Raw genomic sequence first — 23,843 nt, forward strand, 5'->3', positions numbered from 1 at the left:
CCCGCCATTCGCGGCGCGGGTGGGACGGGACGTGGACGCCGAGGTTCTCCCGCCCACGGGACGAGCTCGTCCCACGTGAGGATCCTACGTCCCGGGAGTTCTGCGCCACTTAGGGAACCACGGTCTCCGCCCCCGGCCCAGCACCGTCGCGCGGCCAACAACCTTAGCCTCGGTTCCCTTCCAGAGGCCCCCACCCGGGGCCTCAGCTCCAGGGGGCGGGGCCTGGAATATCTGGGACCCCAGGAGGGGACAGGGGGCTCGTGAAAGGGGCTACCTCCCCCACTCTGCGTACCCTGGCGACTCTGGGGATCAACCCCCCTTACTTCTCCGTAACCCCCATCCCAGGATTCCGGGGGAAAAGGCTGCAAAAGATCCTCTGCCGCTTTTGCCCTCTAGTCCAGAAAACACACCTAGGTCCGGATGCGCTCGGGATTCCCCTTACCACCCTGGGGACTCCCTCTACCATCCACTTTGGTTCTCCCTAGACCCTCCGACCCGCTCTCCCCCTCGAGGTTTGGGGGCGGCGGCTCGGGACGTCCAGACTCAACTCTCGGCCAGAGCCGCAGACTCGAGAATTGCGTTTGGACAATCAGGAGCCGCGGCCCGGGGCGGGGAAGGGAGGGAGGCGCACGGGAGGAACGGGGGGAATGGAGACACCACGCGGAAACGGGGACACACACAAGATGGGGCTCCCATTGGGGAGTGGGGGTGCGCGTGTGGGTGGGGTACACAGGGTCAGAATGTCTGGAGTGGGAAGTGGGCAGAAGCCTCTTCCAGGACTCTAGAGTAAACGAAGGGGATGGGGAGGAAAAAGAAGAGGAAGGGGCAGAGCAATCCCCATTGAGTGTAGGGAATAAGAGGGATACGGAGCGGAGCGAGGGGGTAGGGGGCAGTTAGAGACCCTGATGGGCGTCCTGTCCCCGCCCGAGCTGAGGCTCCCGGACTTGGGCTGCGGCTGCCAGGGGGTGGCCTGTCTCTGGGACAAGGCAGCAGTGGGTGCCCTCGCCCCCCACCCCAGTTCCCCCCTACTTCCCTGTCCTCTCCTTCAGTCCGTGGCCAGTCCTTATGTGGGCGCCAGAGTCGATTAGCGCAGACCCCCCTCCCCTTCCTCCTCCTCTTTCCAGCCCCCTCCCTCCTGCTCTCTTCAGCCCCTTTCATCGGCTGGTTCATTCCCCTAATCCTGGCCCCCTCCCCTAATCCCCCCCATCCGACCCCAGGCCGGCTGCAGCTATTGTAAGGTGGAGAGAAAGGGGAGGGGGGGACTCAGAGAAAGGAGAGAGGTGGGGGAGGGCCACCTGTTCCAAGACCCCCTTTCAAGGCCAGACTGGACACCAAGATGGGGCCATGAACAAATCAACCTTGGGGACCATAAGAACCCAGGGAGTTGGGGGGAGGGGACTGGTGCTGCAGAACCAGTGGAAAGGGGTGATGCAGAAACCCCTCCCTCCAAAAAGACCCAGAGTGTCACGCATACACAGTGACACACACTCTTTCCTCTCACACCCGGCGGCGGGGGTTGCCCTGGGAGACCAGGCAGTGAAAGGGAACAATCCTTTGGGAAAGGGAAAGGAGGGGGAGGTGGGGAAGGGTCTGAGGGCTTGGACACAAGAAGAACCGGAGGTGGCAGGGAAGAGGATTTGGAATTTATTAGGGTCACAAGCACCCCTGCTTCCCATATTCAGCATTCCTGAGCCATACACTGCCACCCCTTTTGTAGCCTGGGAACTTAGAGTCCTCATCAGCAGGAGGCCAGGCAGAGTGATGGGGGGGGTGAGCAGAGTCCAGGGTCCTTGAGGCAGTTACATGAAAAGACCTCCTGGGAGGGGCAGAAACATTTGGACAGATGCATGGGTGGAGAGACAAATGGGATAGGGGGTGCCCACTTTTGTCCCTGGCCTTGGGGACCTCTGCCCTTCCCAGTGGCTCCAGACTCCCCTTACTTGCTTTCTCATATAGTCTGGGTTCTACTTCTCTGCCCTCTCCCTCCCCATGCTGGCCTCATACCAGTGACTTCCACTGAGGCCCCTGTGATGTATCCACTGTCTTCAGATGCCAAGAATGCGACCACATCTGCCACATCTATGAGAATGGTGGGGAGAGGGCAGAATCCTGCTCACTCCTATAGACCCAAAATAGCCGTAATCTCCCACCAAAGACATCCCTTCCCACAAACCTCTCCACAGACACCAACCACCAGTCCCGTAGAAAATCCCAAAACATTGGGGATCTCTTCATTCAGGCCCCCTTCCCAGGGACTCCTCTCCATTCAGTGCTCACCCTCAGGGTCCCCCAAGTATCCCATCGGGATCATTTCAGTAATCTGTAAGGAAATACTCATGTGAGTGAAAGCTTCTTTTATGGATTTTTTTGAAGACTGAGTCTGTGACCCTTTTTTGTCTTCATTCCTCATACATTCATTGAATATTTAATGTTTGCCAGGAACTGTGCCCAGTATTCTCTCTCTGTGAAGCCCAGAGAGATTGAGTCTCTGAATGATTCTGCCCTCCACCCACAGCCTCCTACCTTGTCCACCACTTTCTGTGGCACTTTCTGTGTCATGGGTGTTGCAATGAGCCCTGGGAGGACAGAGTTACAGCGGATCCCATGTCTGTGGGAAGGAGAGTGGCTGCTGATTCTGGAGAAGGCTGAATGCTGGTCCCTCCTTCAGACCCCCCAGGTGCTCCCCAGCACCCTCAAGCATCTGACCAACCGTCCAAGCTCCCGGGCTGCAGTCTGGGTCAGCCCAATCACTCCAGCCTTGGATGCTACATAGTTTGTCTGCCCCATGTTCCCCACCTATAGGTGAGTCAGAGATGTGGAATGAGTCAGGAGTCTCAAGGAGGGGTTCTCCTCTCTATGCCACTTGGCTGACTGACCTCATCCAACTCAACCTGACCTTTCCTGTGATGCTACTGATGTTGATGATGGAACCACGACAACCACTGGACACCAGGGCTTGTGCTGCAGCCTGAGTGACTAGGAAGGTACCCTGGCGGGAAAGGGTAACAAGGGAGAAAAGATGAGCTGGGGTGACAGCCCTCCTTCAGCTCCCTCTCCAGGCTAAGGGGGCCAAAAGTAGCACGTTCAGAGATCGCCACCTTGAGGTTGACAGCTATGACTTTGTCCCAGTCATCCTCAGACATGTGCAGCAGAAACTCATCCTGGGTGATGCCCGCACAGGACACAACGACAGATGGTGGGCGAGAAAAGCAGGCCTATGGGAGGGGGAAGTTAAGCATCAAAAACCCCCAACAAAGAGCCGGGGCAGTGGAGGCAATATTAGAGCTTTAGAGGGGGAAGGTGGCCTGGCGTTCACCTGCACTTGTTCCAGCAGGCGCCTGGCGGCTCTGGCCTCAGACACATCAGCCTGGAAGGCAGCGTGCTTCCCTCGGGGCGGCCCCTCCTTGTTCCCTGGCCCGCCCAGCAGCCGCACCGTCTCCTGTGCCGCTGCCCCGTCCAGGTCGCAGGCAGCTACGGTGGCCCCCTCTCCGGCCAGGCGTACACTGACTGCTCGGCCGATGCCGCTCCCCGCACCTGAGGTAGCACAGAACATGCCGGACCAGGCAAGGGGAGGAGGCGGCAGAGATCAGAGGTCACAGGGCAGAAAGTTAGTAAAATGTGCATAAGGGGTCAGAGGTCACAGCAGCCGCGGACTCCAAGGGCAAGCCCCTGACATCACTCCAACACCCCAAACCGCCCCAGGAGAGCACCCCCTCAACCTGTGACCAAGGCCAGTGCAGAGCGGAGCCGGTTCTGGAGCTGAGACGCCATTGCGGCCTGTGGGTGGGTGGGAATCCCAGCACTAAGCCAATCCCAGCGCAGAGGGGGGTGTGGCCAAGGCAAAGCCTGGGCCAATCAAAGACCCGCCAGCCTTAGGCCATCTGCGGCCACCAGCGCAGGCCGACCTCCCATCGCGGGGGCGTGGCCAGACACTGCTGCTTAGGGGCCCCGGGTGCGGGGAAGACAGGGGGCCCCATTCCCCCCAAAAAGACAAAGACTGCATGTGGGACGGAAGATCGGAGGACTTTATTTCCGGTTGCCACCCGTCCCCCTCCAGTCAAACAGTGATATAAAAGAAATAGAAACAAAAAAAATCAGGCCATGAGATTACCAACTAACCCTCTCCCACCCCCATCCCCTGGAATCACTCCCAAATTAGGACACATGATTGATGTTTATCCCCGACTCCTCCTGTTACCCTCTCTGCCCAGTACTCTGGTCTTCTCTGAAGCCTCCACCGACTGGTGGGAGAAAGGGAACTGGACCTTGGAGAACTTTCTGTATAGCAACTTGGTTCTCCGAGAACAGGTGGGGTAGGGGACACCAGGTAAGCTGCCATCACCCCCTCTCCCTTCCAACCTTCTTCATGGCCCCATTTAGCCTTCCAAACGCAACATGGTCAAGGGGTGCCCAACACTATCATCCCTCTGGCCTCTCATTCTCACCGCTCCAGCCTCTAAGACTGCCAGCCCTTGAAGGCCCTAATGCCAAAGTAACCATTCTCCCAGTCTACAGTTCCTTCCTTTGGCAGATGTCCCTGGCCAGGGCCCCCAACCTCTACACACCACTGACCTGGAGTTAGGGGTAGAAGTTTGGGGCAGGGGTAGTTTATCCCACGCCTCACTCGAGATGGGCAATCAGCACCATCATGACAACTCCCCCCAACAGCCCCAGCACCTCCAGAAGTGACTGCAATGGTGATGCCTCCCTCAGCAGCTCGGGCAACACAGACACTGTTGCTACGTAGATAAAGCCACCTGCAGTAAATGGCAGGACCCAGCCAGGACCTGCACCACCTGCAACTTCACTGCCCACTGCTCCTCCTTCAGTGAGAAGGGCACAGGCTGTGCCTGCCAGTGCCCCTACTGCTGTCAGTAGCTGCAGACGCATTGCCTGATGGGCAGAAAAGAGAAAAATGCACTCACCAATAGCTAAAGATTATCAGTGGTTTAGAAGTGGCTGGTGGGGTATAGGTATAGGGGACATGAATTTGGAAACTAAACATCAAAGTAAAAAGGAGGGGGCAGTCTAGAATTTACAATTTCTGAAAAATCTTAGAGATCAGAGGTCCTTTCCACAGACTTTCTGATTGAGTAGGCGTGTGTGTGTAAGACTCCACTAAACCATTCAGATGGTTTATAGACCACAGTTTAAGAAATACTGAGCTGGCTGGGCGCGGTGCCTCAAGCCTGTAATCGCAGCACTTTGGGAGGCAGAGACGGGCGGATCACGAGGTCAGGAGACCATCCTGGCTAACATGGTGAAACCCCATCTCTACTAAAAAATACAAAAAAACTAGCCGGACGAGGTGGCGGGCGCCTGTAGTCCCAGCTACTCCGGAGGCTGAGGCAGGAGAATGGCGTAAACCCGGGAGGCGGAGCTTGCAGTGAGCTGAGATCCGGCCACTGCACTCCAGCCTGGGCGACAGAGCAAGACTCTGTCTCAAAAAAAAAAAAAAAAAGAAATACTGAGCTAAAGCACAAAGTAACCAGAACTTCTTTCCCCTCATTTCTAGAGGACTTGTCAATTCAATGACAGTATGAATTGTTTGGAACTAATAAGAGGCTGTTTGGGTTTAGGGTGAGTGCGGAGAAATAAAGGGTTTGAGGTAGCTGTGTTTGGCAGACATCACCAACCTGCTTTTTGCTGCAGCCAGACTGGACCAAGATGGCAAAGTCTCCGACCTCATGGGGCACTTCATGTAGCAGGACAGTCATTGTGGTCAGGATACCTAGCCCCCGACCCCCTCGAAAGGACGCCCCAATGGCCAGACCATCCGTGAAGTTGTGTGCCAAGTCAGCAGCCAGATTCAGGTACCCCGACACACGCAGGTCTTGTACAGGACGAGAAGAGAAAATGATCAGAGGCCTCCATCACCACTTGTTCCAGTCTTGGTCAGTTATTCCCACACCTCCCCTCAGAGACCACTTCACACCTAGTCCTTTAGTGTTTCCGAGACACCTGCCATTACCCACAGCACATATTCCATGTGATTTGTGATGATGTCCCTTGCCCAAATTTATGACCAACTCTGGCCCTTACCTAAGCCTCTTTTTTCTTCTTCAGCATTCTGAGGTCTCACTGGCCCATCTTTGGGTACCGTGCTCCCTCCTCGCCTCTTCTGAACCCTCCCTGTTTCCTTTTCTTCTTCTTCTGAGCTCTGCTTCTCCTTGGTAGAATGCTCTGAGGGAAGAAAAGAGTTGGTCAGCGTGGAGAACAGATCTTCCAACATGTCCTCTCCCTCCTGAGGGCCATGAGATGAGATTCTGAGGCAGGCAAGTCAGCTTTTGGGAAAGTTGTTCCTGGTCTCACCTTGTCTTCCATGTCCATGACTTCCATGTGTGTGACTGTGAGCGTGTTCACGTCCATGACTGTGACCATGTCCTCCTTTCACATGTCTCACAAATTTCTCCACAACAAGAAAGGCAACAATTCCACTGAGAACCCACAGTCCCACAGACAGAATGGGGCCCTGGCCTGGGAATGGAGGCATTGAGACGTTAAAGGAGATGTGCATTACAGACTCCTCCTCCTCAAGTGCAGGAGGTGAGGAACAGGGAGAGACAGACCTTCCCCAGCACCCCAACTCCCATCCCCATCTGTCTCTTCCTCACCACTGTGGGAGTGTCCATGTCCGTGTTGCTCCAGAGTGTGGTGAGAATGAGGTTCTGGAAGATGGGGGGAAAACCAGATGAGGGAATATCTGACACAAAAGGTGTGTATTTGGGGGAATATCGAAAGGTCAGGGATCATAAAGGAGAAAGAACCCTTTTCCCCCAAAGAACCAAATAGGTTAGATTTGAGGTAGAAGTCAGAGGTTACTTACCAAGAGCATGAGGAATGAGGTGCAGGAAGGCATCTCCCAGGAGCCCACCGGAAGCAAAACTGAGCAAGATCTGAAGTAGAGAGCGATGCCGGGGAGAGTTTGACTCCACGGGGATAAGGAAGAGGACAAAAAATGGAGCTGCTGAGATCAGCACTGTGGCCCCCAGTGCCTGGTGAGGGAGAGTCAGGGTCAAGTACTGTGGCGTTTCCCAACAATCCAGAACCAGCCCCTCTCTCTCCCATCCCCTGGAGACTCACATAAGCCCAGAGAGTGACAGCATCCAGGTCCTGCTTGATGCCTGGAGCCCCAGACTCCCCATAGCCTCCATGGCTATGCTCATGGTCATGTCCATGTCCTCTGCGGTAGAGGCTCTCATGGGAGTGGCCATGGCTATGGCCATGGTGTAAATCCTCATGTGAATGTCCATGGTCGTGACCGTGGGTATGTCCATGCCAGATGCTCTCGTGAGTGTGGCCATGGCCATGGGCATGGCTGTGTCCATGGTGGAAATCTTCATGTGAGTGCCTGTGACTGTGGCCATGGAAGTCCTCTTGCAGATCGTCGTGCAGGTCGTCATGACCCGCGAGTCCAGCCACCAGAAGCCCCAAGGCCGCCCAGGTCAGCAGTCCCACGGCCACCCAGTGGGGGGCCCCCAGGCCTCTGGCCATCACGCTGACCAGAGGGACAGAGACAGTGACTCCACTTGACTCAACTCTATACCTACACAGGGTCAGCTTTACTCCAATAGCGCCCTCTGTCCACCTCTATGGGCCGCTCTCCCATTCCCTTAAGTTCCCACTTACATTGTTTCCAAGACTAGTTCTCTTTATCCCGAACCCCCTCTCGGATGTAGGGCCCTGGGACACTAGTCTTTCACCAGCCACTTTATAGACTCTCTGGGCCCTCGTCTCTATGACTCATTAGGTAAGGAAAAGGCCTGGAAAGGATGGTAGAGAAAAACAGAGAATTCTCACCAGCTCCGGGATCCTCTCCTTTCCCGGTTTGCTCGGACGTGGCAGTCCCGCCTTCAGCTCCCGCGAGAACAGGAAGTTCCGTTCCATCTTCGTCCTAATACCTTTACCAATATGGCTGCACTCCGGTAGCGACGAATCCATCCTGCACTGATGCGCATGCGCGAGTGTGGAGGTTATTTGAGGGGAGGGTGGGCGAGGCGGGCTAACAGGCCGGAGGAGACCGCCTCCCCGGTTTCCAACTAGACGAGGGGGCGGGAACTCGCGCCCAGACTTCCCGTCTGTACAAAGATGGCTGCCACATTGGCGCTGTCATTTTGGTACAGAGCAGAGCGACGGGCTTAATTCTACCCAATCCAGGCCAGAGTCTTTCTCTCAGGGGCTTCCTCGTGCTCAGCTATTCCTCCGATCAACCCCTGGGAATCCCTGGGAGCTCTTCGGTATCCCTACTCTCAGCCAGGGATCATGTCTTGGGCCGCTCGCCCGCCCTTCCTCCCTCAGCGGCATGCCGCAGGGCAGTGTGGGCCGGTGGGGGTGCGAAAAGAAATGCATTGTGGGGTCGCGTCCCGGTGGCGGCGGCGACGGCCCTGGCTGGATCCCGCAGCGGCGGCGGCGGCGGCGGCGGCGGTGGCAGGCGGAGAACAACAAACCCCGGAGCCGGAGCCGGGGGAGGCTGGACGGGACGGGATGGGCGACAGCGGGCGGGGTGAGTGTCCCAGCAGAAGGGCAGGCGAGCCAGTAACCGCGTTATCTGCAACCCCTCCCCCACACCCTCCCCTGGTTTTCCTGGCGCTCCCGCCCCCTTGTTTGTAAACACGCGTCCCCTCCCTCCCGAGGGCCTTAGCACCCTCCTCCCCGGGGCGGGGCAGGGAAGGGGAGCTTCCGCCCTCCTAACCGTGACCGCTTGAGGCCTTGGGCACCGGAGGTCGCGGGCGTGGGAAGGGCATGATTCCTCTTAAGCTTCAGGACTTTGGGCGTTTAAAGGCAGATCCTGCGTCGTAGGAGGGGTCTCTTCCGCCTATCTCTTTCCCCTGCACGCTCTGGCTACCTGGCTTTACGCTGGGAATAGAGGGGCTCGACGGTCTACCCCACGTGTTGCCCCACCCACGAGACAGGTGTGGCTTTAGGATGACCTGGTATTCAAATAGATTGGTTGGAAAATTTTCCTCACCTGAACTATCCTCCTCTCCTTGTCAACTCCCTCCTCTCACCACAATGAGGAATTATGCTGTGTTTTTTTAGCCAGTCAAATATAGCAGTGGGGGGTTGTATATCAATTTTAGTGACACTAATGTTTATTAATAAGTTCTGATAACCCACTACCATCGGACCAGCCGGAGTTACACTGTTGTTTGACAGCAGGTGTCTCTGGACTTGGGGATGGGTGGAGTGGGCTGGGTCTGGCACGGTGGGGTATTAGAGAATTAAAGTCTCTAGTTGGATGTTTGAAGACTCATTTTCTTTTTTTGTCTCTTCTGTCTCTTTTGTGTCTGTGTACCTGTACAATACCCCTCCCTCAGACTCCCGAAGCCCAGACAGCTCCTCCCCAAATCCCCTTCCCCAGGGAGTCCCTCCCCCTTCTCCTCCTGGACCACCCCTACCCCCTTCAACAGCTCCATCCCTTGGAGGCTCTGGGGCTCCACCCCCACCCCCGATGCCACCCCCCCCACTGGGCTCTCCCTTTCCAGTCATCAGTTCTTCCATGGGGTCCCCTGGTCTGCCCCCTCCAGCTCCCCCAGGATTCTCCGGGCCTGTCAGCAGCCCCCAGGTGAGAGGTTGTGACCAACTTACTGCCTGGCCACTTTCGTTTTCTTGTTTTCCTTGTAACCGAAGATCCGTATGTGAACTTCCCCATGGCCCATTGACCTTCCAGTTCTCTAATCTTGTCAGGCCTGTGGTCTTTGTGAGACCCCTTGCCTTTCCTGAGGTGACTGATCTTTCAGTGCATGCTTCCTCCCCTAAAAGAACCGTAATATTCTTTGTTTTTGTGTGTGTGTGGTTTTTTTTTTTTTTGAGATGGAGTCTTGCTCTGTTGCCCAGGCTGGAGTGCAGTGGCACGATCTCGGCTCACTGCAACCTCTGCCTCCTGGGTTCAAGCGATTCTCCTGCCGCAGCCTCCTGAGTATCTGGGATTACAGGTGCCTACCACTGCGCCCAGCTAATTCTGATATTCTTGATGTCCTTTTCATCTATCAGTGATTTTCTGCCCTTTTGGTCCCATCTGCTTTCCCAAGACACCTGCCCTTCAGGGTCACTGTGTTGCACAATTTCGGGGAGCCTGTTTATTCTCTTTGGGGTTGTGCTCCAGGGATGGCCCTTCACATAGACTGCAGTGTAAATGACGCCCTCTGGAATGTGCACTGCAGGGCCTTGCTTAGTGGTAGGGAATGATTTCCATCACTTCTGTGAGATTCTCCTTCCCAACAAGCCTTCCTATGACTTCCCTATTTCCCCCATCCCAGATTAACTCAACAGTGTCACTCCCTGGGGGTGGGTCTGGCCCCCCTGAAGATGTGAAGCCACCAGTCTTAGGGGTCCGGGGCCTGCACTGTCCACCCCCTCCAGGTGGCCCTGGGGCTGGCAAACGGCTATGTGCAATCTGCGGGGACAGAAGCTCAGGTATGGGGCTCAGAGGATGAACAGAGAGGGAGAGTCTGGGCCATGTATCATCACCTGTGGGATTCCCAGGGCTTATGGGGTTTGGTCAGCGCAAGTGACCTCGGGGAGGCCTGATGAGAGTAAAGAAGCTGAAGCTGAGATGTAGGATGCGCTTGGGGGGAAGGTCAGAGGGAAAAGGGAGTGCGTGTAGGGTTTCTAAACAGTGGGGAGACTGGGACTGGATCAACACTCAGCTCCTGATTCCCTCTCTCTGTATTTGGCAAACGGAGAGGACTTAAACTTTTAAGTTTTGCTAGGGGGAGATTGGAAAGAGACTAAATGGTGAAGCTGTCTCCATGCAACCTTCTTATTGCTCCTCCCGTTTCCCCGTAGGCAAACACTACGGGGTTTACAGCTGTGAGGGTTGCAAGGGCTTCTTCAAACGCACCATCCGCAAGGACCTTACATACTCTTGCCGGGACAACAAAGACTGCACAGTGGACAAGCGCCAGCGGAACCGCTGTCAGTACTGCCGCTATCAGAAGTGCCTGGCCACTGGCATGAAGAGGGAGGGTAAGGACCTGCCCTACCCAGGCGTCTTAGACCACGTACCCTTCTCCCCTATCCCACTTAGACTGTGTACGTCTCTGGAAGGCTGGACTGTTCTCTCTCCTCTAGAGGGCGATATTTGATTTCTCTCTCCCTTTGCAGCTCTCCTCCCTATTCCCCTGTTCTGGCCCTTGAGTTTCCTTCTTAATGATTAGGCCTCTGTGGCCTGCACCTATGACCCCTCCCTAGACTGGTCCTAGGATAGAATAACTTTTCCTTACCCGTGATGGGCTGTCTCCCCATTTCTAACCTAAGTAGTTCCTCCTCTCTTTCATTCCACGGACCTTCTCTGGTCTCTGTTTCCTGTTATCTGTGATCTTCCCTCTGACTCCTGGGAGTCTGACACTCTTAAGCTTACAGACTTTACTGAAGACCTCAGGGCTTCCCTTCCTTCACCATCTTATCTTCTTAAGTCAGATTCCTGGGATTCTGAGAGACCCTTTAGAGTGCATCTTGGTCAAAATGCCCACTTTAGAGAAGATAAGCCTGAGGCTTGGCTTTCCCAAGGTCATGCAACAAAGGAGTGGCAGGCAGGTTTGGGATCAGAACCCACATCTCTGAAGACCTAGGCCAGTGCTCCTTTCACTGCCTATTTGTTGAATAAGAAGAGCACAAGATTTGTACTCAGACACACTTAGATTAAGTTGTATGATCTGCTATGTAGTATATGAATTTAAGCAAACTGATCTCTTTGAATCCCAAGTTCTTCATCTTTAAAAATGAGAATAAATGCTTCCAGCATCATTATGATAATTGAATAAATGTTAAAATGTGCTTAGCATGTTTCTTGGCATATTTTATTTAAAAAAATTTTTTCAATCAGCTTTCTCAGGTTGAATCTTGGTATGTTTTTTAACCATGTAGTAGGCTCTCCATTTAAATTCCTCCCTAATTCTTTTACCTACCTCGCTTTTCCAGACTGACTTATCTGCCCTTTTATAACCCTTGCTTCAGGGCTGCCCCCAGTCCACCCTTTCTAGTGACTTCCCCATTACTATAAATATCTCCCAAGGGCCATGAGATCCTGATGAGGCCGTAAGGATATTTGTGGAACCCCTTCATGGATGGCTGCTGACTTTCCATTTTTTCTCTCCCCCTTTCCCCTGCAGCGGTACAGGAGGAGCGTCAGCGGGGAAAGGACAAGGATGGGGATGGGGAGGGGGCTGGGGGAGCCCCCGAGGAGATGCCTGTGGACAGGATCCTGGAGGCAGAGCTTGCTGTGGAGCAGAAGAGTGACCAGGGCGTTGAGGGTCCTGGGGGAACCGGGGGTAGCGGCAGCAGCGTGAGTGTTGGGGTCAATCCACTCTCCTTGGTGATAGGGGTTGGGGGAGGCAGTCTAGGTCTGTTCTATATCCCCTCCCCCTTCTTTCCCCTCATAACCTTCCTAACACTACTTGGGACTGGAAGTGCTGCCAAACCAGGTCTTTCAAACCTCTGAGGTGGATGTGATAGCTCCTTCTGTCTCCAGTCCCCAAACAACCCACTGGCAGGACCACAGGCATGTCCCAAATAAATAATTGTTTGCACGAATGCCAGAAGAGAAGCCTGACTTACAGGGATTGGTTTGGATGGGGCTCACAGGAAGATTGTATGTAAGGAGGGGTTGTCAAAAGCCCTTTACAAGGGGCTCCCAGCGTATCTCAAAATCTTCCATAACTCTTACCCCTGTCCCTGCAGCCAAATGACCCCGTGACTAACATCTGTCAGGCAGCTGACAAACAGCTATTCACGCTTGTTGAGTGGGCGAAGAGGATCCCACACTTTTCCTCCTTGCCTCTGGATGATCAGGTCATATTGCTGCGGGCAGGTCAGTGACCTTGGATCCCTTTGACCTCTTGACATTTGACCCCTCTTTGACTTCCCAACCTTTAGTGACCTCAGTGGCCTTACCTTGTGTACTCAGGGAGCCAAACTTGCTGACCTTGCCACCTCTTTTCTCCTTCTCTTCCACTGATGTGCTTTGAATCCCTTGGCCTGATTTCTGGCTCCTGACCCTTGCTGCCCCACCCAGGCTGGAATGAGCTCCTCATTGCCTCCTTCTCCCACCGATCCATTGACGTTCGAGATGGCATCCTCCTTGCCACAGGTCTTCACGTGCACCGCAACTCAGCCCATTCGGCAGGAGTAGGAGCCATCTTTGATCGGTCAGTGGCCCTCGGCTAGGCTGGCATGTAGATAGAGGGGGTGGGGCTATAGGCTGGTCCGTGTCCAAGGCTGGCTGAGCTGTGACCTTTGAGTGACCTGCAGGTCCCTCTCCAGGGTGCTGACAGAGCTAGTGTCCAAAATGCGAGACATGAGGATGGACAAGACAGAGCTTGGCTGCCTGAGGGCAATCATTCTGTTTAATCCAGGTAAGAGGAGGATTACCTTTGTCTCTCAAGGCCAAGGCAACCTTGGAGCCTCCTCTTCTCCGAGACTCCTAAGTTACCCAGCTATCCCCCTCAGTAAGACCCTCAACCTGGAAATCTCCCAACTGGCCAAGGAAAAACCCACATCCACGGATCCATCCCACAAACCCAGTGGGCCCTGCTGCCCTTGCCAGGCCTCTGGTAAAGGGCAAGCAAATGCAGCCCAAAAGTGGCATCCTGTGACTGACATCCACACGGCCATCCTGATTTGGTTTGCCTTCATTTCTCTTCCTCCTCTCTTCCCTGCCATCCCAGATGCCAAGGGGCTCTCCAACCCTAGTGAGGTGGAGGTCCTGCGGGAGAAAGTGTATGCATCACTGGAGACCTACTGCAAACAGAAGTACCCTGAGCAGCAGGGACGGTGAGATGGGGCTGGGGGCACTGAGGCTCCCTTGGGAGTGGGGAGTGCTGTGAGGATGTGTTCAGGGCCCGTGTGCTTCCAGCTCTCAATCCCCCTCTCCCACCTCCACTCCAGGTTTGCCAAGCTGCTGCTACGTCTTCCTGCCCTCCGGTCCATCGGCCTTAAGTGTCTAGAGCATCTGTTTTTCTTCAAGCTCATTGGTGACACCCCCATCGATACCTTCCTCATGGAGATGCTTGAGGCTCCCCATCAACTGGCCTGAGCTCAGACCCTGACATGGTGCTTCTCACAGTGGAGGAGCACACATCCGAGAGACTCCAAGCCCTGGGGCAGGGTGGGGGCCATGTTCCCAGAACCTTGATGGGGTGAGAAGTCCAGGGCAGAACCAAGAACATAAACCCTCCAAGGGATCTGCTTGATATCCCAAGTTGGAAGGGACCCCAGATCCCCGTGAGGACTGGTTGTCTCCCTTCAGTGGCCTTGAGTCTCTGAATTTGTCGGGGTCTCCCGTGATTTGGGGTGATTTCTCACCCTCTGTCCTTCTCCCAGCACAAAGCACTGGCCCTGCCTCCAGGACCTTGCTTCCTTCTCATCTTGCCTCATTTTGCTTCCCATCTGAAGAGTGGAAATGGGGAACTCCCCCAGAGGTGGATATTGGGGGGCAGGCCCCCCAAACTGATGGACATGAGAATAGGGCCTGACAGGCCTTCCTCTTCTCAAACTTGGCAGATGGGGGCCTCTCTGGAAGAGGGAGGGGCCCTGTTACTGTCCAGAGTCTCTTTTTACACTTCACCTCCTTCTGCAGTCAGACTGAAATATAAAAAAGGTGGTGGTGGTGGTGAAGGGGCTGGTGGAGATGTATGAACCGATCTGCTATTTTTAATTTCCTCTGAGGATAGAGACTTGCAGTTAGACTCAAAGAAGTACTGTACTTTCCCAGGTTGACTAAGAAATGCCAGTGGTGGAGGTGGGTGTTTGGGAAAGGCAGGGCCCTGAAATGGCCTGTCCCTAGGGCTCTCCAAGCACTAGCCTTCCCAACTTTCCCCCCTCCCCATCTCTTCCTGTCTAACTTGGGGAAGGGCCTGGGCTGTCAGGACAGGGCCCCCACAGGGGATGTTTTCGTGAGTGTAGTCCCGGAGGCCTTCCCTTCACAGCTCTCCTCCAGCCCTGGGCACATAGCATAGGCTGGGGACACAAGATCCTGGCCTGAGAATTGAGGGGAGGTGGCCAGCCCGCAGAGGTGGGGTGCTGGGGCTGCATGATTTTTGCCCTGCGTCCTTTCTCTTTGGGGCTCCTTTCCCCTCTCACTCATACATAAAATCGCTTTCAAATTAAAATCGCTGTTTTCTGGACTGAGGTGACTGTATGAGGATGGGCAGCGCCGTTTCAAGCTTGGGGGGGTATCCGGTTGGGAGCTCCGGACGCGAGCTCCGGACGCGATCCCTGGACGCCGCCACCGAGGTTCCCTGGGGCCCAAGAGGTGGACGCAGGGTGGGGGACACAAGGCAAGCTTTGTCGGGGAGGGGGGAGAGGGTGTGCCAGGCTAGGGGCGGGGCCGGCCGGAGGAGGAAGGGGGGCGGTGGATTCTCAAAGGCGCCTTGTTCGCTCGTGCCCTCTCCGCACCAGCGGGCGGCGGCGCCTCGGCTCGCTCCGGCCTTCCCTCCGGCCGCGCTGCGGGCTCCGGGCAGACCCGGCGCCGTGCCTGCCCGTGGGGGCGCACTGGGCGCTAAGCGCTGCGGGCTTCTCAGGCGTTGCCCGCCCGGAGGCGGCCCACGTCCCTGAGTGACCCCATTTCCCTGGACTCTTCCAACCCGAGTCGACTGCTCGCTCATCTTACCACTGCTCCTCCTCTACCCGGGCTCTGGGACTCCCTTACCGCGTCCCCCATGTGCATCTCCTTGGACCTGACTATCCTGTGTTTGTCGGTGGGTTCCAGTAGAACACCTCCCCATACGTCCCCCGCCCCAGTTCGTCGCTATCTATAGCCTTGTCTATAAATACCCCCGCCCCGGCCCGCTCTGTAATTACACGGGGCGGGGTGAGGGAAGTAATTATGGAGACCTGATTATGGGTGGGGTGGGGACTGCGACCCCTAGGCCCGCCTCTCCCCTCCCACTGTGCCCTAAATCCCACCCAGGCGTCTGCTGAAAGGGGGCTCTGGGCCCCCAAGAGGGAGGGAACAGGAGTGGGTGTGTGTGATTGGACGTTTGGGTCCTAGAAAAGGAAGGGGCTAAGGAAGATATTGGGGTTCCCGAAAAGAGAATCTTAGGGTACAGGCCATTGAGACCTACAAGGAGCAGGAGAGAGCCAGAGAGAGGGAGGGTTCTTGGGTTCTTGCCTCCCTCCCCAGGTGGAGACTGAGGGTGGGGTTTCCCCTCGGTGGCTGTGGGCGGGCGGCTGGAGGCAGGGGCCGGGCCGGGGGCGGGGGCGAGGTGGGGGCTCTGGGCGCCAGGGTGGCCGGGGACACACAGAAGCGGCAGCCACCGAGGAGGGAGCAGTGCCGGGAGCCCCGACGGCGCCTTGCTGCATGGAGCTGGGCCGCTGACAGCTGTCGCTGCCCGCAGCCTCTGACCTCCCTGGGACCCCAGCGTCTGAGGCTCATAGTCTGCTCCTTGTCTTCTGTCAGCCTCAGAGCATCCAGCGTCTCAGGCCCACCTGGGTCCCTGGGACCCCGCGTTCCGGTTTCTCAGCCATGGAGCGGTGCAGCCGCTGCCATTGCCTCCTCCTCCTCCTACCTCTGGTGCTGGGGCTGAGCGCGGCCCCAGGCTGGGCAGGTAAGAGGAGTCCTGATGCCTGAGTCCTCGGAGTCTGGCTGGAGCTCCGAGTGTCTCTGGGAAGGGGACAGCTGATACCTGGGGCAGGAGCTTCTGAGTCTAACAAGGAGATTTGGGGCTTCAAGGGTCCAGGCTGGAGGGCAGGACACCTGTGTTCCTTGGATTCAGGGTAGGGATCTCTTCCTCCTTGAAGTGACGGGGAGGGCAGGTAGGGCTGAAAGGTGGAGGACCACTTTAGAGAGCCCTGAATGGGGATGGATGCTTGTCTTGGGTCCTTGGGAAGAGCTGAAGATGGCCAGAGCTGAAGATGGCCAGAGCTAAAGATGGCCAGGGCCAGCCAGGTCCAGTCATTGCTGGTGTGGGGGTGGTAGATGCCAATGTTGATGGGTGAGGCGTGTGTGTCTTCTGGCCTTTCTGTTGCTATCTCTGGGATAAGGGGTGAGCACCTGTGATTCAGAGCAGAGCCCAGTAAGCCCAGAAAGAAAGGGTGCCTTGACTACCTGTCTCATTGGCCTCCTGGACAGGGACCCCCTCCCCCTCCCTGTGCCCTCAATGCTGCCACGCAGCTGGCTCTGGGGAGCACTGGGGCTGGCTGCCAACAGGACGGCCCGCCGGACAGGCCAGGATCAGGTGTCTGAGGCCAGAGCCAACTCTTTGCATTCCTGCCTAGCCCCTCCTCCCTCTGGCCAGCCAGGCTCCCCTGGGACCCTGGTGTCCACAACCCTGATCTTTTCCTTCTTTTTCCCAGGACCCAGAATTCCTGGCTTCTAGGAAAGGGGATTTGATGTCAGGGAGGAGGGGGCTGTGAGCACCAAGCCCTCAGCAGGCTGGAAAAAGCCCACTATTTCTGGAGACACTGAGGGCTGATTTGTATTTAACTTGACTATAAATTTGTATTTAACTTGACTTCTCTGCTTTAGAGAGAAAATGGTCAGAATGGCAGCATAAAAGATTTAGATTAGATTTCAGAAGGAAGAACTTCCAAGATGTGAGGACAGTGAGGCCCAGGGCCAGGACATTGAGGCGTATGGTGCCTGTAGAGTCTAGGAGTCTTTCTTAGGGGGAAGAGGGATCCTCTGGCATGGAGGCAGGAGGATGGCTAAGATGACTGTTTCTTATTTCAGGAGCTGAGTCGGTAGAGATGGGACTTTAGGGAAATGAGTTACTGTGGAATTCTTAAGGTTAGAGAATAAGGCATCTGGGGGGCCAGAGGTAGAGTGGTGGAGGGTGATGGGGCTACCAATGGGGAGCCTGTGGGACAGATTAGGCTGGAGACAGTGGGGCAAGTATGTGGCCTGGTGTGAGAAGATGGTGGGCGGACCTGTGGGTAGGTCGTCTATATGATCGAATTGTACTCCCCTGGGGTTTGGTGGAGGGTAGGGGCCTCCAAGGTCTCCTTGGCCTGGGGTCTCTGTGAGTCTCTGTGTCTCTGTCTCACTCACCCTTCATCTCTCAAAGCAGCCCTTGTGTGTTGGTGTTTGCGGAGCTGCCACACGCGCGGGGGCCAGGCTTAGGCGGGGGTTGGGGGGGAAGGCCGTGGTTTCCCGGCTCCTGGACTCAAAGGGCCTTTTCTCTGCCTGCCCGCCCCACCTCAACCACCCCACCCAGCTCTGCTCTCCTGATTGCTCTGGCCTCTGCCCTGCCCCACACTTCTATGAAAGTTTTGCTGGAACTCTCTTTGGGATTTTTCCAATCTGGAGCTGATGGTGTGAAGAGTATGTATACAGAGGAGCAAGTGAGGTCGAGGTGATCTTTTGTTTTCCAGGGAGTTTGAGGCCTAGGAGGCTGAGTTCTAGGTAGACGGGCTGGTGGGCTGGGTCTTGAATATTTGGGTCCCAGGTGGTGGGGTTGGTGAGGGGGGTGAGACAGGATTGAGGTTCCAGGTGTGGGGAGCTTGCCTGGGTTCTGGGCAAGCACTCTGATGGGATCCACAGATGTGTGGCTCGGGGCCCTGGACTTGTTCCGGCTCCGCGTGGCAGCTTCAGCCCCCGCCCCCCCATTCCTCCACCCCTCCCCAACTCATCTCCTAAACCAGGAGGCACAGACTCCTGGGAGAGCTGTCTTGTATCTTTTTCCTCAGCGTGGTCAGGGTTGTTGCCACCCCATCCCCAAACCTGGGATCTGTAGCAGCTCAAAGCCCCTCTCATAGAGCTGCCTCTCTGATCTCTTCCTCGTGGCCCCCCTGCACCTCCTGTGCCCAGGATGATCGATTGCCCAGATGTTGTTTGTGCTGGAGACGGGACAGATGCCAGAGACCCAGAGAGTGAGAGATATGGAAAGAGAGTGAGAGCGAGGGAGAGAAAAAGATGGACAGAATATGAGAGAAACGGAGGAAGACAGAAGAGACAGAGACAGAAAGACCAACATAATGAGACAGAGAGAGTAAGAGAGTGAGAGAGACAGGAGACAGATGGAGAGTTGAGACAGATGTTCAGAGAGCACAGAGAGAGACGGATTCATAGGCTAAAAGACAAAGGGACAGTGTAAGAGAGGCAGATGCCAGGAGAGAGAGGGGCAGGAGTGCCATGGGGATGAATGCCAGCTGATGCTGCCCTGCCTCCAGGTACCTTTGCAATTCCCGTCCATTCAGGCACTGTTCGGAAGCAAGTGAGGGTGAGGTGACCTTTCCCTTGCAGGGAGTTTGAGCCCTGGAAAGCTGAGTTCTAGATCCCAAATGTCCCCTATTTATGCCCTCCTGAGGGCATTTCCCTTCTCCTGATAGTCATGGACTCTCCCAGGTGCACCCCCTGTGGATGTGCTCCGGGCTCTGAGGTTCTCCTCCCTCCCTGATGGTGTCCAGAGAACGAAAGGCATCTGTCCAGCTGATGTGGCCTACCGAGTGGCACGACCTGCCCAGCTCAGTGCACCCACTCGCCAGCTTTTCCCAGGTATGGGTGACGTGGTGGGGTAGGGAGGCCTGGGGGAGGTAATGGGATGGGGCCTAGGATCAGACACCAGGAGGAAAAGGGTTGTGGCAGCTCCCTTTGCCTCTCACTCTGTGCGTATCTCTCTTGGATACTAGGAGGATTTCCCAAAGATTTCTCTCTGCTGACTGTTGTCCGGACTCGCCCTGGTCTCCAAGCTCCCCTCCTGACTCTCTACAGTGCCCAGGGTGTCCAACAGCTGGGCCTGGAGCTGGGCCGACCTGTCCGCTTCCTGTATGCGGACCAGACTGGGCGGCCTCAACCTCCCGCTCAGCCAGTCTTCCGAGGCCTCAGCCTAGCAGATGGCAAGTAAGTTTGTTTGCTCCTCTGGTCTGCTCGGCCCACACCTTGAGGAGGAAGTGCCCCGGAACTCCTACACTCTAAACTGTGAAACCCTTCAGACTCTTTGGGCCACACCACACCTACCCACTGCCCAAACTTCAGTCACTTCTAGTCCAGACTTTGGGCTTTAGAGTGTGCAGCCTTCTCTGCATGTTGAACTTGCCTGTACCTTGGGCAAGTTACTTAAAGTTTTTGAGCCTCACTTTCTACATCTATAAAATGGACATTAAATAGAATCGGCACAAATAAGAAAGTGATGGCATGGTGCCTGGTGCACTGTAAACATTCAATAAACGGCAGCTTTTGTTATTACTGCTCTTATCACCATTCGCTTCAACTCTCATCACTGCTCTCCAACCATGTTGACTCCCCCACTTCAGTCAGCCAACAGTTCACTTGAACCTCTCCCCCCATGTCCAGGTGGCACCGCGTGGCTGTGGCTGTGAAGGGCCAGTCTGTCACCCTCATTGTTGACTGCAAGAAGCGAGTCACCCGGCCGCTCCCACGAAGTGCTCGTCCAGTATTGGACACCCATGGAGTGATCATCTTTGGTGCCCGTATCCTGGATGAAGAAGTCTTTGAGGTAACCAGAGCAATCAGAGGCAGGATTGACTTCTGGTACCCTGTGTTATACCCACTCCCCTCTGGCCCCAGCATGTCATCTTCCTATTCCCTAGACCTTCATTTTTTTTTCTTGTGACTTTTCATTTCCATTTTATATCTTCAGGGCTACTGTTCTCTGCAGGAGAACTAGATGCCTACCTATACAGCAGTACTGTCCACAACCACTTACTCTGTCCCTCAGTCTTCAGTTCTTTCATCCATCCATCCCTTCAACCCCTCTCTCTCCTCACCCACCCATCCATTCACTCACTCGCCGGACAACCTATGCACACATCCAGCACCCACTCCCCATCCATTTACTCATCTATGCATCACACACCCACCTACTTATGCATGAAGGCTTATATCCACCCACCTGTCCATCCTCCCCTGCTTAACCACTCTTCCCTTCAAACCACCCATCTATGCTTCCATCCATCTATCCTCTTCAACTCCTCCATCCAGCTATTCACTCACCCACCCACCCACCCTCCCCATCTACCCATGCATACAAGGATGCATGCATCCCTTCAGCCACCCATCTGTCCATTATCCTTCCACCAACTCAACCACTCCTTCCTTCAATACACTCATGCACCCATCTCCTCACCCACTTATTTCCCATCTGACTATTCATTCACCCACATAAGTTCACCCATCTACCTATTCACCCATTTGCTTCCATCTACTCTGTAACCCCTGTTCATCTGCCCACCAGTCTACCCTCCCATACATACATTTATTCATTTGCTATTTATCAATGCTCCCATTCATTAATGTATGTAAGCCCCTAGCCACCCATCCACTCATCTACCCATTCATCCATCCCTCCATTCGCCCTCCAAGCCAGTCAACATTTTCTGAATACCTGCTGGCCAAGGAGAACAAAGAAGAAGCATATAAAGTCTCTATCACGCCCAAGAGCTCTCAGGTGGGCTCTGGAAAAGAGACAGCATCCCCTAAATTATGGTGCAGTGGAGAGTATGCTAAGCACCATGTGTGGGCAAAAGTAAATGCCATTGTAACTCAGAAATGGGTTCTCCCCACTCCATTTCTAGAGGTCCAGAGAATTCTCATCATCACTGCCATTGAAAGACCAAGGCATCTAAGGCTGAGCCCTGTCTCTGGAAGCCACTGTGAAAGGGCTCATGCATTGCCACAAAGGGCAGAGGGGAGGCAAATAATTCTGGAAGGCCTGGGATCTGGTCCTGATTCTACCATTCTGGGTGACCTTGGGGCAGTCATTGCCTTTTTGGGCTTTTCTGAATGGAATGTTTCTGAAAAATGGATAGAAAGAAAGATCCTTGTTCTGCTAACTTTCCTGGTTGTTATGAAGGTCCCATGAGATCCCTTGAAAACTGAAAAGGGCTGTGCATATGGAGGACTGACAGTGACCTTCTCCTGTCATAGGGTTTTGCCTAGGATTGGCCTCCTACCCTTTCTCCTGGATGATACCCTCTGCCTCTCTCTGAATCTCTCTGCTCCATCTCTCTCATATCTTTGCAGGGTGATGTCCAGGAGTTGGCCATTGTCCCAGGGGTCCAAGCAGCCTATGAATCGTGTGAACAGAAGGAGCTGGAATGCGAGGGGGGCCAGAGGGAAAGACCCCAAAACCAACAGCCTCACAGAGCCCAGAGATCTCCAGAGCAGCAACCATCAAGACTTCATAGGCCACAAAATCAGGAACCCCAGCGCCAGGTGAGGGAGCCAGGAGAACCCCCAAGTGCAGCACACCCCAGAGAGGGAAGACACCCAGACATCTCTCCTCCTTAGTTGTCCTCCCCACCCTCATCTTCCTATTCTCATCACCCCCTCTTCCTAGTCCTCATTCATCAGCCTTTTTATTTTCATCTAAAAATAAAAAGAGTTGTTATGAAGAATTCGTGGCTGGGAGCTGTGTTCCCTGCTCTGCGTCTCCTCTACCAGTCTTCCTGGAACTGTGTCCCTGGGTTTTCCCTTCCTTCCTTGAATTAAGAGATTGGGAGACAGTGGGGGCGTGGTGAGAGCTGGGGAGGCAGGTAGGAGAGCAGCGTAGAGGGGACTGAAGCCAGGAGAAAGCAGTTAGGATGGTGAGACCAAGGAGGAGGAATGGGAAGGAGTGGGGATGGAGGGAATGTCAAAGTAGGGGTGGGTCTGCAGAATTGTGGGGGTGGGGAGCCTGGTCTCTGGCCCCCACCTACCTGGAGGGGCAGGAAAAGGGGAGGTGGTGGGGGAAGGGAAGGGAAGGGAGCCTGGGTTAGGTGGGGTCTGGACAGTTAGAATACAGATAGGCTCTGGGGTCAGTGGACTGAAGATCAGAGGGTCAATCTCTTAATCATGTCTGCTTCTGCCTCACATGTGGAACCCCTTCTCTCTGTTCCACCTCCCCCCACCTCCCTCCTGACCCTCCACCTCTCCTTTCATCTTCAACTCTCTGTTTCCCAACTCCACACCTCCCCCGTTTCCCAACACCCACACCATCTTTTTATCTCCCTCTCCTGCCCTTCACCCCATATCTTCCAATTACCTCATCCCCTTCCTGTCTATGCCCACCCCCCAATCCCAGCCCACTGAGTCTCTCTACTATGACTACGAGCCCCCGTATTATGATGTGATGACTACGGGGACAACCCCTGATTATCAGGTAAACTCAAGGGACCCCTTCATTTCTTCCCTTTCTCCCAGAACCCCTAGCAATCATCTCCTAGAACACCTTCCTCCCCTCCCCCATGCTGTGGGAAGAGGCACAGTGTGTTTAGATGATGGGGATTTACTTACTCCCTGTCCCCTCCCTGTCTCTCTGCTGCAGCACGCTGGGAGCCCCCACCACAAGCCTCCCCCTTCCCCTAGGGGGCATCGGACCCCTCCCCGAAAGCCTACCCCACCTGCCAAGCGGTCAGCGGCCCGGCAGGCGTCCCCCTCACCAGGCCGGAGGCCCTCTCGAACTGCAGGCTTTGGCCCAGCACGGGGCCAGCCTCCCCCTTCCCGACACCCAGGTCGGAGGGCAGCTTCCCCCACTGCCTGGCCCCCCCCCAGGACCAGAGGCAGCGGTTACCGGCAGGTAGAGCCGGGGCATCCAGATCTCTGCCCCCAAACCTCTATGACCTTGGAGGTTCACTCTCCCCAAACTATCCCCCTCCAAAGGGGCTGCAAGATCTGAGATTTCCCCCATCTCCCAGCACAGACAGACCCTGCCCTTGGGGGACGGGTGCTGCTTTGCCACCCTTCTGCTAACCTTTCTCCTTCCTTCCCACCCTGTGCTACTCTTCTTCTCTATTTGGGGTCAGGACCCCACCCCAGGTGAAGAGGAAGAAATCCTGGAGTCAAGCCCCTTGCCACCCCTTGAGGAGGTAACTTTATGCCCCACCCTCACCCTAGCTGGGGGAAATGGGCACCTGTGACTCACTCCCCTCGGCCCATGACATCTTGATGGACCAGCCCCTCCTCT

General features: G+C 55.4%; 4 protein-coding genes across 9 annotated transcripts in view; 2 read left to right on the top strand and 2 right to left on the bottom strand.

Annotated features, from left to right (window-relative positions):
* Positions 1-1,621: 1,621 nt before the first annotated feature.
* Positions 1,622-4,003, bottom strand: HSD17B8 (hydroxysteroid (17-beta) dehydrogenase 8). Its single transcript, XM_011945503.1, has 9 exons — positions 3,720-4,003; positions 3,317-3,534; positions 3,099-3,215; positions 2,897-2,989; positions 2,711-2,796; positions 2,524-2,608; positions 2,278-2,320; positions 2,005-2,079; positions 1,622-1,816 (listed from the first exon to the last, which is right to left on the bottom strand). Exons 1-9 carry the CDS (start codon positions 3,769-3,771, stop codon positions 1,800-1,802), a joined length of 786 nt encoding a protein of 261 aa, XP_011800893.1. The 5' UTR covers positions 3,772-4,003; the 3' UTR covers positions 1,622-1,799.
* A 1-nt stretch (position 4,004) lies between these two features.
* Positions 4,005-7,913, bottom strand: SLC39A7 (solute carrier family 39 (zinc transporter), member 7). Of its 3 annotated transcripts, none has more exons than XM_011945502.1 (8): positions 7,801-7,913; positions 7,352-7,498; positions 6,827-6,979; positions 6,615-6,668; positions 6,313-6,477; positions 6,043-6,183; positions 5,637-5,833; positions 4,005-4,893 (listed from the first exon to the last, which is right to left on the bottom strand). In XM_011945502.1, the coding sequence occupies exons 2-8, from the start codon at positions 7,401-7,403 to the stop codon at positions 4,621-4,623; spliced, it is 1,035 nt and encodes a 344-aa protein (XP_011800892.1). In that variant the 5' UTR covers positions 7,404-7,498; positions 7,801-7,913; the 3' UTR covers positions 4,005-4,620. The 3 variants fall into 3 exon arrangements, with proteins under 3 accessions (XP_011800892.1, XP_011800891.1, XP_011800890.1); XM_011945501.1 differs by having other exon boundaries at positions 6,827-6,995; positions 7,084-7,498; XM_011945500.1 differs by having other exon boundaries at positions 6,827-6,995; positions 7,084-7,913.
* RXRB (retinoid X receptor, beta) lies at positions 7,749-15,125 on the top strand. 4 transcript variants are annotated; one of them, XM_011945496.1, is made up of 10 exons: positions 7,749-8,503; positions 9,318-9,565; positions 10,260-10,416; positions 10,789-10,968; positions 12,114-12,286; positions 12,682-12,811; positions 13,016-13,148; positions 13,252-13,355; positions 13,668-13,773; positions 13,888-15,125. In XM_011945496.1, the coding sequence occupies exons 1-10, from the start codon at positions 8,263-8,265 to the stop codon at positions 14,033-14,035; spliced, it is 1,620 nt and encodes a 539-aa protein (XP_011800886.1). In that variant the 5' UTR covers positions 7,749-8,262; the 3' UTR covers positions 14,036-15,125. The 4 variants fall into 4 exon arrangements, with proteins under 4 accessions (XP_011800886.1, XP_011800887.1, XP_011800888.1 ...); XM_011945497.1 differs by having other exon boundaries at positions 13,264-13,355; XM_011945499.1 differs by lacking the exon at positions 7,749-8,503 and adding an exon at positions 8,729-8,804 and having other exon boundaries at positions 13,264-13,355.
* Positions 15,126-16,252: 1,127 nt separating this feature from the next.
* COL11A2 (collagen, type XI, alpha 2) overlaps positions 16,253-23,843 on the top strand; it is a 29,683-nt gene continuing 22,092 nt past the window's right edge. Inside the window, 7 exon segments of the mRNA XM_011945505.1 lie at positions 16,253-16,547; positions 19,286-19,435; positions 19,570-19,780; positions 20,234-20,396; positions 21,923-22,114; positions 22,962-23,039; positions 23,683-23,745. Coding sequence (XP_011800895.1) covers positions 16,466-16,547; positions 19,286-19,435; positions 19,570-19,780; positions 20,234-20,396; positions 21,923-22,114; positions 22,962-23,039; positions 23,683-23,745 — 939 coding nt within the window. The 5' untranslated portion in view covers positions 16,253-16,465.

Source organism: Colobus angolensis, unplaced genomic scaffold (genome assembly GCF_000951035.1).
Source record: "Colobus angolensis palliatus isolate OR3802 unplaced genomic scaffold, Cang.pa_1.0 Scaffold24, whole genome shotgun sequence".
Taxonomy (NCBI): domain Eukaryota; kingdom Metazoa; phylum Chordata; class Mammalia; order Primates; family Cercopithecidae; genus Colobus; species Colobus angolensis.